Source organism: Mastomys coucha, unplaced genomic scaffold (genome assembly GCF_008632895.1).
Source record: "Mastomys coucha isolate ucsf_1 unplaced genomic scaffold, UCSF_Mcou_1 pScaffold12, whole genome shotgun sequence".
NCBI classification, from domain to species: Eukaryota; Metazoa; Chordata; class Mammalia; order Rodentia; family Muridae; genus Mastomys; species Mastomys coucha.
This window is the reverse complement of record NW_022196894.1, coordinates 30,521,905-30,535,861: the sequence shown is the minus strand read 5'-3', so window position 1 is coordinate 30,535,861 and position 13,957 is coordinate 30,521,905. Positions and strand designations below refer to the sequence as shown.

Below are 13,957 nucleotides of genomic sequence, written 5' to 3'. Positions count from 1 at the left end.
AAAAAAAAAAAAAAAAAAAAGGAAAAGAATCAGAGGCACACTAAGGAGTCTTGGGTGACTGGGGAGGAGTAATGCCTTGAAGGGAATTATGACAACACTGCCCTTCCTCTCTGTTTTCTGGCTGTGAGATGAGCATTTTGCTCCATTAGTCTCCTGTTATGACCTATTTCACAGAGCCTAAAGCTATGTGCTCAGCTGCTCCTCCACTCTGCAGTACAACCGTAAAAGTAAGGCGAAAACAAGCCCTGCTCCTTAATTATTTCAAGTGCTTTACTACAATAATAAAAAGCTGACAAACACATCATATAAAAAGATAAAGGCCAATTTCCAAAACAAGTACATAAAAAAGAGGTTTTAGCCTGGTGGTGGTGGAGCACGCCTTTAATCCCAGCACTTGGGAGGCAGAGGCAGGCGGATTTCTGAGTTCGAGGCCACCCTGGTCTACACAGTGAGTTCTAGGACAGCCAGGGCTACACAGAGAAACTCTGTCTCAAAAGACAAAAAACAACAAAAAAATTTACCTGAAATACTATAACTGTTATAAATTTATTTTTAAATTTACTTATGCCAAGTATGATGATGAAGTCTTATAATCCCAGCCTCCCTTGGTAAGTAAAGGCAGGAGAGATCAGGAGTTCAAATTATCTTTGGTGATAAAGTGAGCTCAACAATCCCCCTCTCAGAAACAGGAGTATCTTTTTTACTATACACATTTACTAAATGTGTATAGATTTTTCTTGCCATTGTTTCTCTCTCTCTCTCTCTTTTTTGAGACAGGGTTTCTCTGTGTAGTCCTGGCTGTCCTGGAACTTTTTTTTTGTTGTTTTTTTTGAAACAATCAAAATAAGCTCTAAAGCTTATTCATAAAAACATTAGGATAGTCAGATGTGGTGGTACATGTCTTTAATCCCAACATTTAAAAGGCACAGATCTCTGTGAATTCAAGTCCAGCCTGGTCTATACAGCAAGTTCTGTAGGCCAAAAAGGATTACATACCTTAAAATAATCTTAAAATTCACTAATAAGCATGTACAGATACAAATATAAACAGAAAAATGGTATCTGGGTCAGGACTAAGCCATCATGTGACGTCCTACCTTGTCACTTAGAGGTGGGCGATTCATAGGACTTATTCCTTTCCGAATACCAGTTGATTTCCTGGCTGCGAGGCCAGTGATAACCCCATAAGGACGTCTTTTTCCAGGCAAAACTCTTCCTCTACGGCTCACACTAGTTTTACCAAAACCTACAGAAGGAAAGGATGTTAAAAATTTAGAAATGCCAAGATACTTTACCTCTGAGATAAGGTGGTACACATGGTGATGATGATTAAACTCAGGGTCTTGTATGTGCTGTATAAACACTCTACTACTGAGATATATCTCAAACCCTTAACATTAATTTCTCAATAGGACAATCTAAACTACACTTGTGCAATACAGTAGCCACTATTTTATTTGTTTTTGAAATGGGGGCTCACTACATAGTCCTGGATGGTCTTGAAAAATATGAAGATGGGGACTAGCCTTTATTTCACAGAAATCTTCCTGCTTTCCTCCCAAATGCTGTGATTATAGGTGTGTTCCATTATGTTCAGCAGTGGCCAGTAATTATATGTGGCTAGTGAATATTGAAGTATGACTAGTCTGAACTGAGATAATGCATGTCAAGTGTTTCACGCTGAAATGGTTAAAGTAATTCATTGAGCACAGTCACAATTCTGTTAGTGTAGACGCACTGCAATCACTGGCTCATCTTCCATTCACTTACAAGTTACAACTTGGCTTCTTTCTTTCATCCCTACTTTATTCAAATTGCTTTGCTGAAATCTTCACTAGACCTTACTTTAAACTCTGTGGCATATAACAACCCTGAGTTTGCTTTTCTGTTATATGGCTCTCCAATTTAAGTACTTTTTCTAATTATTAAAAAAAAATGCCCATTCTATATATAACAAAGAACAAAATCAATTTTAAAAGCTTAAAAAAATGTGTAACACAGTCTGGTGAGATGGCTCCGTGGTTAAGAGCACTGACTGCTCTTCTGAAGGACTGGAGTTCGAATCCCAGCAACCACATGGTGGCTCACAATCATCCATGATGAGATCTGATGCCCTCTTCTGGTGTGTCTAAAGACAGCTACAGTGTACTTACATACAATAATAAATAAATCTTTTAAAAAAATGTGTAATAGATATTCCAAAAACTTAATTTTAGCTTTAACTATATTAAGTTACAAATTTACAGTTAAATATTATCACATGTTAAGTAAGCATTCTGTACTTGTTAAGTACAGAAAAAGCGAGCTGAATCAATTTTTCATATCAGCTAAATTCATACTCTTGTGTACTATTTTACAGGTTACACTAATATCATATGGTATTATTCCATGTTTTTGTATCTTTTTTACTATATTACTTCTAAATATGTTACACTCACTCTAACCAACATAGTAATCATCTCAGTTATGTTTTGGTTTTTGACGCAAGGTTTCTCTAAGGTAGTTCAGGCTGACTTCTAACTTTTTTTTTTTGGTTTTTCAAAACAGGGTTTCTCTGTGTAGCCTTGGCTGTCCTGGAACTCACTCAGTAGACCAGGCTTGCCTTGAACTCTGAAATCCACCTGTCTCTGCCTCCCAAGTGCTGGGATTAAAGGCATGCACCACCATTGCCTGGTGACTTCTAACTTATTAACAATATAACCTTTGGGCTGGAGACATGGCTAAGCGGTTAAGATCACTAACTGCTCTTCCAGAGGTCCTGAGTTCAATTCCCAGCAACTACACAGTGGCTCACAACCATCTGTAATGGGATCTGATGCCCTCTTCTGGTGTGTCTGAAGACAGCTACAGTGTATTACGCTTTATTTGTAATTTGATTACCAATATAAACCTGTATTTCTAGTTTTTTTAGCTATTTAGATTCTTTCATTATCAATGTTCATGAAACAGGTTTTGTTGTTCTTAATAAAGTCTCATATACTTGATTTACAAAATGAAGACTCAGGATCCAGACACTGTTGTGAAAGCTTGCTAGCTCAGAGAGGCAGAGAAAGCACCAAGCTGACCTTCCTATTCCACTGACGTCCCAGAAGGAAATAACTCTTTCTCCTTTTCCTCCACACTTTCTTTTTTTGTTTGTTTGTTTTGGTTTTGGTTTTTGTGTAGCCCTGGCTGTCCTGGAACTCACTCTATAGACCAGGCTGGCCTCAAACTCAGAAATCCGCCTGCCTCTGCCTCCCAAGTGCTGGGATTAGAGACATGCGCCACCACTGCCTGGTGCCTCCACACTGTCTTAAACACCCTTCAACTCAAACACCCTCCTTCTCTTTCCTGGGTTTCCTTATGTTCACTCCCTTGCAACTGGCTGCTTCATCTGCCTCTTGTCCTACAGTTGATTTTATTTAGCTCTTGTTTACAGAAAAGTTCTTGGGTTAAAGGTGTGTGCTAGAGCTGAACCATACCACAACAAGAAACAGGTTTTTCCAGCTCACAATATCAGGGTTCACAATGTAATCAACCATCCTACAAGAAGATTGTGTGATTAAGTTATGTCTTTCAGGGTTTTAAAAGGGAAACTGGCAGGTATCACACATCTTTAATCCCAATACAAGAAAAGAGAGGCAAGTGGATCTCTGTGAGTTCCAGGCTAGCCTGGTCTACATAGTGAGTTTCAGTACAGCCAGAGTTATGTTGAAAGACCCTGTCTCAAGAAAAATAACTGAGCCGGGCAGTGGTGGCACATATCTTTAATCCCAGCACTTGGGAGGCAGAGGCAGGTGGATTTCTGAGTTCAAGACCAGCCTGGTCTACAGAGTGAGTTCCAGGACAGCCAGGGCTACACAGAGAACCCTGTCTTGAAAAAACAAAAACAAAAACAAAACAACATCAACAAAAAAAAAAAAAAAACTCCAAACAAACACACAAATGGGGAATTACATTTATTTATAATTAACTTTAAGCATCTTCACAGCACTTTACTATCCAGGAATCTGGTATATTATTTCACCATACAAATATACTTATGTCACTAGCTAAGTGTTAGCTAAGTGACATTTTGCTTTGCACATTTCTTTATCATACTTATCACTAGATATTCTATATACTTTTTATCAATCACATGAAAAATGTACTTCTAAAAATTTTAAGCTGTCACTCATAGCATCATAGAAAGCTATTAGTCTTAATTACTACTACTCTGTTTGGTTATGCTGAGGATTAAACCAGAGTGGCATGCATGCCAGGCCAGAGCCCTATCATGAAGCCACACCCACAGTCCCTAATTACTACTTTCTTTTTCTGGTGCTAGGGATTCAGTTCGGTGTCTTATAGATGCTAGACAAGTATTCTACTGCTGAGCTACATCCCAAGTCTTCTTCCTTCACTTCAATAGTCCCATTGCTTTCATGTTGTATGTATATGTATGTACACACACACAAGATTCTGCATATAAGAGAAAACATGCAATATTTATCTTCCTTTTTAATAAACTATTATATGGAACTCAGTTATATAACCTTTTTCATTATTTTTCTGGAGACTTTTGTTTTCCCCTTGGTACCAGAGATTGAATTCAAAACTCTTATAAATACTATGCCCCAGCTCTATCACTGAGCTATACATACCTCTAGCTCCAAATTCTGTATTTTTTAATCTTAGGGTTTCTAGGTGACAATTATGTCATTTCCGAATGACATCATCTTCTCGCTTTCTCAACTTTTTAAATTTTCTTTTTCTTTTTTTTTAAATACTTTTTTTTTTTAAATGTAGAAATACTCTGTTTGTATACCTGCATGCCAAAGAGGGCATCAGATTCCTTCACAGATGGTTGTGAGCCATCATGTGGTTGCTGGGAACTGAACTCAAGATCCCTGGAAGAGTAAGTCAGTGTGCTTAACCACTAAGCCATGTCACCAGCCCTTAAAATTTCTTACTGCAACAGCCAGAAAGTTTTAGAGAATTAGCTAAGAAAATATGGTAATGTGATAATGAGAAATCTCAATTTAATTCTGATTTTTAGTGGGGAAAGTCTTTAGGATGACATCTGCAACACATAACAGATTTTATAACAAAAATCTCATTGTAAAAACTAATATTAAAATAATTTTCTTTACTATAGAATTTCTCAGGACTAATATGTACTGGGGATCTCAAAAGAAAAGTAATAGCATATGTCATTCTGAAGCTTATTTAAGTCTTGAACCTTTTTGTGTGATACCAGTAATTTTTAGACCAGAGTATGATAGGAAAGCCTGTTACGCTATGAGGGTGTATTAATCACTACTAATTTATTATCTTTCAGCTCTCACATCCTTTACTACCTGCCTCTTAGAACAGTACTATTTTATCAGTGAACATGACACTTTGTCAGTAGAGGATGCTTGGAGAGTCTAGAAAATGAAGAAGCTTTCCTCTCAGGTGCCAGTAGGCTCCTCATGGTTGTTCCTGTGGCATAGGACTCTACAGGACTCTCACCAGCCAGCTTTCTTGCCCCCAGGCTGATACTATTTGGCGATGAAGGCTGATCGTACAAAACTTGTGAGTGATATCTAGGGTACCCTTTTGTACTCTGTATGAATTATGAAGGTTGTCTCTCTATATTCAATTGTTGATTGCCAAACCAGCAGAGAGCTGAGTACTGGCCAGATCTTGGTTTTGTTACTCCCATGGCCCTTCGCTGGCCTCACAGTCTGTAAACATTCATCCTTTCTATTTGTTGATTGGCTTTAATATAAAGACCTGATGGCCAATAGCTGAACAGAAAATGCAAAGCAGAGCTGTGCAGAGAAAGGGATACTGGAAGAATATTTTAGAGGGGGAGATTTGCCAGCAGACATGGTGGGAACAGGATAAACTACAAAGGAGCAGAGAGGTACAGACATGCACATGCTGGATGTAGGCAAGAATTCGGGTTAAGAAGATGAACTAGCTGGGAGATAGCCCAAGCTAAAGCTTTTCAATATAGCTCAAGCTTTTAAAATATATGAGTCTCTGTGTCTTTATTTATATTGCTGGCTCAGGAAGCATCCATGTACATTCAAGAATGGCAATGCCTTGCCATAAATGCAGTTTTTAATCTTACAGACCCCTTCAGTCTTTAGGATTCTCAAAATGTTGCCCAAACAACATTTTGGCCACCTCTGTTATTTGGTCTGGTTTTCTACCACAAGACATTAAAGTTGTTGTTGTTCCTTTTTTTTTTTTTTAAACAAGTGTTTATTGAGTTTTTCTAAGTTAATATTTCAGGCAAGGGGTTAAAAAGATTCAATTTACTTATTTCTTTCAGCCATCAAAATCATATTGAGTATTGCCAGTGGTTATCTGCTTTATTAATTAATTATTCTCTTCCCTCAATTAACACCACTGATATCACAAGGTGGAAATGTAAACTCTTCCCAGAGTTCCCCTCCTCGTTTCTCTCCTCTTGTGTGTGTGTGTGTGTGTGTGTGTGTGTGTGTGTGTGTGTATGTGTATACATACTCAACAGCAGCAGTTGTTGTTCTAACCTGGCACATCAGCAGAGACAAACCAAGTGCAACCTCATCCTCAGGAGTTGCTCAGCTTCTCCTAGATATCACTGACCTCAGGGCTCAGATCATAACCCCACAAAAGGATAACTTTTCTGATGCCTCATAGAGCAAATCAAATCTAATTTTATTTATAATATTAGGCTTGCTCTTAGCACAAAATCCTTATGTGAAGTCTATAAAACTGTCAATTTAAAACTTATGTATGTGTATCTATGTGTATGAGTGCTTTGCCCTGCATGTATGTATGTGTGTGTGCTGGAAGAGTAGCCTGTGGTCTTTCCTGCTGAGCCACACATACCATATCTTTCTTCTTCTTCTCCCATTTCTTCCTTTCCTTTATCTCCCATCAGCTTGCCTCAAATTTGATTGATGATTTTGGTTTTTTGTTGTTGTTTGTTTTTGTTTGTTTGAGAAAGTCTCACTAATCTTGACCAAGTGGGAGTGGAACTTTCAGCAAGCCTCCTATCTCTGCCTCCCAAATGCTGAGTTTACAAGCATACATTGACACCTATGACATTTTTTAAACTCTATCTTGTTATTAGAAATTAACTCTTTAAAGTAAAAAATTGTATCTTTATGCATTCCCCAAACCAGGCAGTTCAAAAACACTTACCAAAGATGTAAAAATACCTGTCACAAAATGTATAAACTAGATCCAACTATTTACAAAATTCTTAGAGGCTGAAGGTATGGTTCAGCTGTTAAGAGCACCTGGCACTTTTCCAGATTACCAAGTTTAGTTTCCAGAAGCCAAATCAGGCAGCTCACAGCCACTATGAGCCACATGGAATTCCAGGTCTAATGTCTCAGCAACTACACTCACAAGCACATACCCTACATATAGTTAAAAAGAAAACAAATCTTTAGAGAACACTGAGTTTCTTGTAAAGTCCAGTCTCAGTAATATTTTTTTGAAAACATGCTGGTATATTACCTGTTAAACATAAAAGTTATACTCTACTGGGGATTAATTTTTACTTTTTAAAATACAGAATAAAAAATTAAGTTGGTTAATTTGGCAAAGTTATTTTTATTCATGCAAAAAATATTTATTTTTATTTGAACAAAGGTTTACTTTAAGATGCTGGTATAGTTGCTAAAAAAGTTAATTTATAATATATATGTTGAATTATTTATTGTCCCCAATCTATTTTAGAACAAAATAATTACAGGTAAAGCAGTTATCAGAGTATCAGAAAATAATTATGTATATATATTTATATATATATATAAATATTTATACTTATGTAAATATTTATGTTTATATAAATTTTTATATATATAAATATATACACACACATACATATATATAAATAAAAGCTAGTTACACCTACAGCAGTCAATTTAGAGTGTCACCTTTAGAAAATTTACAAATAAAGTTCTTGGATGGTAAAACAGAGTTTGGAGGAAAGCTGGGCAAGGTAGTATATGCCTTTAATCTCAGTACTTGGGAGGCAGAGGCAGCCAGACCTCTGAGAGTTTGATGCCAGCCTAGTCTACATAGCTAGTTATAGCTACACAGTGAGAGGCTCTGCCTATAGTAGTGTCCTTTGCAGAACAGCAACCTTCATAGTAAAGGGTTCTTATTTACAAAGCGAGTCTGCTTTCTGTAATACTTAGACATGCTTTTATTTAAATCAAGAATTTTCTAGTAAATAGAGCAGTTCCACAATAGAGCAAATTATCTTATGGTGTAGTATGCTCTTCCACCGAACAAATTCAGCGGAAGTGAGTTCAGTGGAGTCAGTTCTCATCAGACTATCACTGGGGAAGGAAAACAGGACCACATGCTATATAAGACCTTTGGCAAATCTAAACTCTACAAATAATTTAAACTATTTATAAACTGGGATTATTCTTAAACAACTTAGAATCTTAAGGAACAATCAATTAACAGCTATTTTAGGAAATAATGCTTTTCCAGGTTTTCAGAATTAAACAAAAATCTGAGAGTACTGGTGTATTCCCTCCAGGTTTTAAGTCTATGGCTGAACATATTATATTATGAGTCCATAAATAATGGCATTTTAGACCTTACCAGAATTCTGCTGGATTCCCCAACGTACTCTCATCCTGAATTGCCGGGTACCACTTTGCTGGAGCCTCCTATTTAGTCTTGGAAAATTTTGCTTCTTTCCTTCCTTTCTATTCAGTTTGATGATATCATCTACAAAAAAAGTAATGCCATAATTATTTTCATTTTAACACAATAAACAAAATTGCTCAGTCTCATTTTATAGTCAATAGATTTCACCTATGTCCCTAACTTACTTAGTCCCCATTATTATTATCTTAGCTGTTTCAGCCACTGTGTAGCCAAGGCTAGCTAAGAACCTGCTATAGAGCTTAGCTTACCTGGATTCCCAGGACCCCCAAGCCCCTTCCCTCATCCTAAGCTTCAATCAGCTATTTTGCCTGATCAAATGCTTGGAGGGAAAAAGGTTCTCTAGTAAAAGTTCCAACCAATAGACAAATACAGATGTACCAACTGATGAATTCTACCAGGGAGAGGGACAGTAGGTAGACTGAGCTCAGTAGTAGTGTTTACCTAGAACATACAAGGTCTTGGGTTCAAACCCACTACTGCAAACAACAACAAAATGTCTATTCTTGCTGTTGTGCATAGTGGCACATGCCTGTAATTGCAGCAAAAGGAGGCAGAGGCAGGAGAGTCAGAAGTTCACAGCCAGCTTTGACTACAGATTAAGTCTGAGGTGAGCTTAGGCTCTCGGAGTGATATCTCAACAAAACCCAACCAACCAACCAACTCAAAATAACAACAAAACTCTCAAAAGTCCAATGTTCTAAAGTCACCTGAATTCAGAAAACATTTATTAGATGTACTGTTTATGCAATTAATTCATGTGTTACAATGGAACAAGTGTAATAGTCCCCATTCTCAGTAAGTTTAAGTTACTTATGAAAACAGGCATGCAAATAGCAAGCAAATGAACAAGGATCATAATAAAGGAATGGCACTTTGGTTCTGTTCTTCTCTAGCAAAGCCATTCATAATTCTATTCTGACCTCTCCAACTCTATAAGCTTCATTCCTTCCAAAAACACCTTCAAACAGCCTGAAATAATTCATAAAGATCATACTGTGTTAATACCACAATGAACAATGTAAGTATGAGAAAATTAAATATATATCAAATTCTTATTAAGTGTAAAAAGTTACTAGAAACCAATAATATACTCATTCAAAAAATATCTGGCACCAGGGAGATGGCTCCACAAATAAAGGCACCTACCACCAGGCCAGATGGCCCAAGTTTATTACCAAAAGAACCCATATGGTAAAAGAAGAGGACTGATTCTTCCCAAGCTGTTCTGACTTCCACACCCATACTGTGGTGTGCAAACCCAGACACACACACACACACATACACACAAAGAAGTGTTTTAAAAAAGAAATATCTAAACTCAGCTGGGTACAGTGGCATACACTTGTCATCCCAGCTTGGCAGAATAAGGCAGGAGGGCTGCTGTAACTTTAAGGCCAGCTTTAACTACATAAAGCAACTCTATCTCAAGAAAGACAGAGGCTGAAAGGAGGGAAGGAAAGGAAAAGAGAGAAAATTATCTAGTCCTGATACCCAGTGTTAATTGTGGTGACTGATAAAGCAAATAACCAAAGAAACTGCACTGTCAAAAACTTCCTACTAAAGCTAACAGCTAATTCCAATCATTTTTACCAAATCACTTTAACCATAACTGAAGGAGATTATTAAGGATCATTTCTTTCTTTTTTTTTGTTTTTCAAGACATGGTTTATCGGTGAGCACTGGCTATCCTGAAACTCTGTAGACCAAGCTGTCCTTGAAATCACAGACTGCCTCTGCCACCCAAAGTGCTGGGATGAAAGGCCTGTACTAGCACACCTGGCTTAAGGGTCATTTCTTACATGACTTATATTATTTCTCCCATAAGTTGTCCTCTGACATAAATGCACAAAGCAACATGCATCCACACATACACAAAAACAAACATATGTAATTTAAAGTACTTCAAAGTACCATTTTCCTCTTGAGACTCATCTCCAATTGCAAACTAGCTCGCTAAATTTAAAAACACAAGGGCTTTGGGTATAGCTCTCCCATGGTAGAATGCTCCCTAGCATTCATAAGATCCTAAGTTTGATTCTCAATGACAATTAATAAAATAAAAGACACTAAAAATCGTTTGTTAGTTAAGCTCCCTCACTGAACAAAAATACCTACTCACCCACCCCCCACCCCCCAAAAAAAAAACAATTAGAAATAAAGGTTTTTTGGGAGAGGAAGAGGGCCAGACGGGGAGCTCATGCTTTCAGAGGTTTCATTCAGTTTGTGGTCATCTGACCCCATTGTTTCTAATTCTGTAGTGACAAATAGCATCATGATGAAAGGACATTAGGTAAAGCTGACTGCCTCTTGACATCCAGGCAAAGAAGTGGGTGCTTCCCTTCAAAGGCATACCTTCAGTAACTGCTTCCTCCATCGAGGCCCTACCTCACCTAAACAGACTATTCAGTTATGAACTTATCAATGTCTAATTCAGTGAAGGCATTATTGCCTTCAGGATTCAGTCACTTCTCAACAGCTCCACCAGCTGTGGAAATCATGCCTTCAATATGGGAGCCTTTTGGGAGACATTATATTTAAACCATAACACTAGGTTTAAAACAAAAAGATTTCATAAATATCAGACATATGAGCTTATTACTAAGTTCTCATTGAGAACAAAATGAGAAAAATATCGTTGTCCCTTAATCTACTTTCCAGCAGCTATTAACAACCTCAAAATTTTGAGAATATAGCCAATGAATTTGGTCAGAAGATTAGGGCAAAAGAAGTGTTGATTTTGCCTACTAGGGTAATTTCATTGTTGTTTCTGAGACAAGGTTCCACTCATTATGTATCCCTGGCTGGCCCAGAACTCATATAGTAGGCTGGCTTGGGACTCAAGAGTTCTACCTCCCTCTACCTTGAAACTGCTGGGATCAAAAGTGTATGCTACAATGCCAACATACCAGAGTAATTTTTACACAGAGCAATTTTTTTTTAACATGGTACAGTGCATGTTTTTTTAAAAGATTTATTCATTTTTTATGTGTATGAATACACTGTAGCTGTACAGATGGCTGTGAGCCATCATGTGGCTGCTGGGAATTGTACTCAGGATGGCCCCGCTCACTCTGGCGTAATACACTGTAGCTGTCTTCAGACACACAGAAGGGGGTGTCAGATCTCATTATGGGTGGCTGATCTAATTACAGGTGGTTGTGAGCCACCATATGGTTGCTGGGATCCAAACTCAGGACCTTCGGAAGAGCAGTCAGTGTTCTTACCCACTAAGCCATTTCACCAGCCCAAACACAGAGTAATTTTTTTTGTTGTTGTTGTTTTTTTCAAGACAGAGTTTCTCTGTGTAGCCCTGGCTGTCCTGGAACTCACTCTATAGACCAGGCTGTCCTTGAACTCAGAAATCTGCCTGCCTCTGCCTCTCAAGTGCTGGGATTAAAGGCATGTGCCACCACCACCTGGCCAGAGTAATTTTTAATATATCTGAAACTAATCTAAGATGAAGTCTCACTAGCCTGAAACTCATGATCCTTCTACCTTATCTTCTAGAGTGCTGGATTACTAGTATATAACACAGTTCTTACCACAACTAAAAATTAAAAATAGGAAGACATCTTATTATCTAAGTCTTCAAAGTTTGTTTTTGTTTTTTCAAGACAGGGTTTCTCTGTATAGCCCTGGCTGTCCTGGAACTCACTCTGTAGACCAGGCTTGCCTCGAACTCAGAAATTCGCCTGCCTCCCAAGCACTGGGGATTAAAGGCGTCTGTCACCACTGCCTTTTTTTTTTTTTTTTTTTTTAAGCAAAGTTTTTTAATATGAATGGAGAACATGGCCACTCCCATCCAGTGAGTAGACAGGGTAAGCATTAGAAGAAAAAAGATCCATTATAACGAGCTACATTATAATGAACTACACCTTATTCTCTGGGGCTAGAGGATGGGTCAGCAGTTAAGGGCACTTGCTGCAACCAGTGGTGGTAATGCAAGCCTTTAATCCCAGCACTCGGGAGGCAGAGGCAGGTGGATCTCTGAGTTTGAGACCTACCTGGTCTACAGAGCCAAGCTCCAGGACAGCCAGGGCTACACAGGAACCCTATCTTGAAAAACAAATGACAACAACAAGAAAGAGCACTTGCTGTTCTTCCATAGGACACAGGTTAATTCCCTGTGGTCACAACTACAGTTCCAGGGCATCTGATACCCACTTCTGCTTTCTACTGTCTTTAACTCCAGCACTCAAGAGGCAGAGTTAGGTGATTCTCTTCAAGTTTGAAGGCACCCTGGTCTATAGGCCATCCTGGTTCCAGGCCAGCCAGGGGTACACACACAGTGAGACCCTGTCTCAATAAATAGATATATAGATACATACATACGTACATACATACGTAGCATTTGTTGTCCACTAAATATTGTTCCAAGCAGTTTTCATTTGCCTATTGACCCATTTAATATAGCAATTCCATGAGATAGCTGCTATTACCTTTTTTAGGATTTTATTTTTAATTATGTGTGTAGGATTGTGGATTTTTGTCTGTGAGCACAGTGTCTATGGACACCAAGAGAGAATGGGATCTCTGGAACTGGAGTTATGTTGTGGGCCAAGCTGCCAAAAGTAGATACTGGGAACCAAACTTTGAGTTTCTGCAAGAACAGAATATGTTTTTAACCACTAAGCAATCTCTCTAGCACCTATTATCATCACCTTTTCACTAGGAGTATAACCCTTGTGAAGTTATTAGGACATTAACTTATATTAAATGTATTAAATGTTTAGTTTACAGCCTAGCATCCAATAAACATGTTATACAAATTTATGGCTTTCAATCAAAAGCTGTCTTTTTTTTTTTTTGAGTTCATGACTGATCAGCCATTGTGGTCAGACCAAAGGCCAAACATATTCCTGTTAATTTACTACTTCAAATATTAGGTTTTGACTTAAGGCAACCCCAGAAGCCAAGAAAGAGTTCTTAACTGCCGATCAAAAACTTTCCAAGTAACAGAAGACTGATTTCAAGACCAGTATTACCCTAAATAACATCCTCAGAATAGGTTACATCTGCAGTCCCTATGCAGCATGCTGCAGAAGCCATCTGAGCAGCCAGCCCCTCCTTCCTTCCCCAGCCTAGGGCCACTGTAAGATGGCCCCACAAGAGCAGTCAAAATGGAAGCACCTCGCCACCTCCTAGCCCAGGAGCTGTCGTGGTGGTGCATCTCCTTTTCCACCTCAGCCTAGAGGTAGAAAAAGAAATGTGCCACCGTGAAATACAGCTGCAGGAGCTGTCCCACAGTGGCAGTCCACAGCTCCTTTCCAGCCTCTCCAAGATGTCACCTCCACCAAGGGGGCCTGTAGTGGGGGGGGGGGGG

At 38.4% G+C, this 13,957-nt stretch overlaps 1 protein-coding gene across 1 annotated transcript in view; it reads right to left on the bottom strand.

Annotated features, from left to right (window-relative positions):
* The window catches only part of Fyttd1 (forty-two-three domain containing 1), a gene marked incomplete at its 3' end in the record, with an annotated part of 26,540 nt that overhangs the window by 10,954 nt on the left and 1,629 nt on the right, over positions 1 to 13,957 (bottom strand). Inside the window, exons 2-3 of the mRNA XM_031364606.1 lie at positions 8,566 to 8,694; positions 1,098 to 1,246 (exon numbers count right to left, since the gene is read on the bottom strand). Of these exons, the coding sequence (XP_031220466.1) occupies positions 1,098 to 1,246; positions 8,566 to 8,694 (278 nt within the window). The remainder of the gene's footprint in view (positions 1 to 1,097; positions 1,247 to 8,565; positions 8,695 to 13,957) is intronic.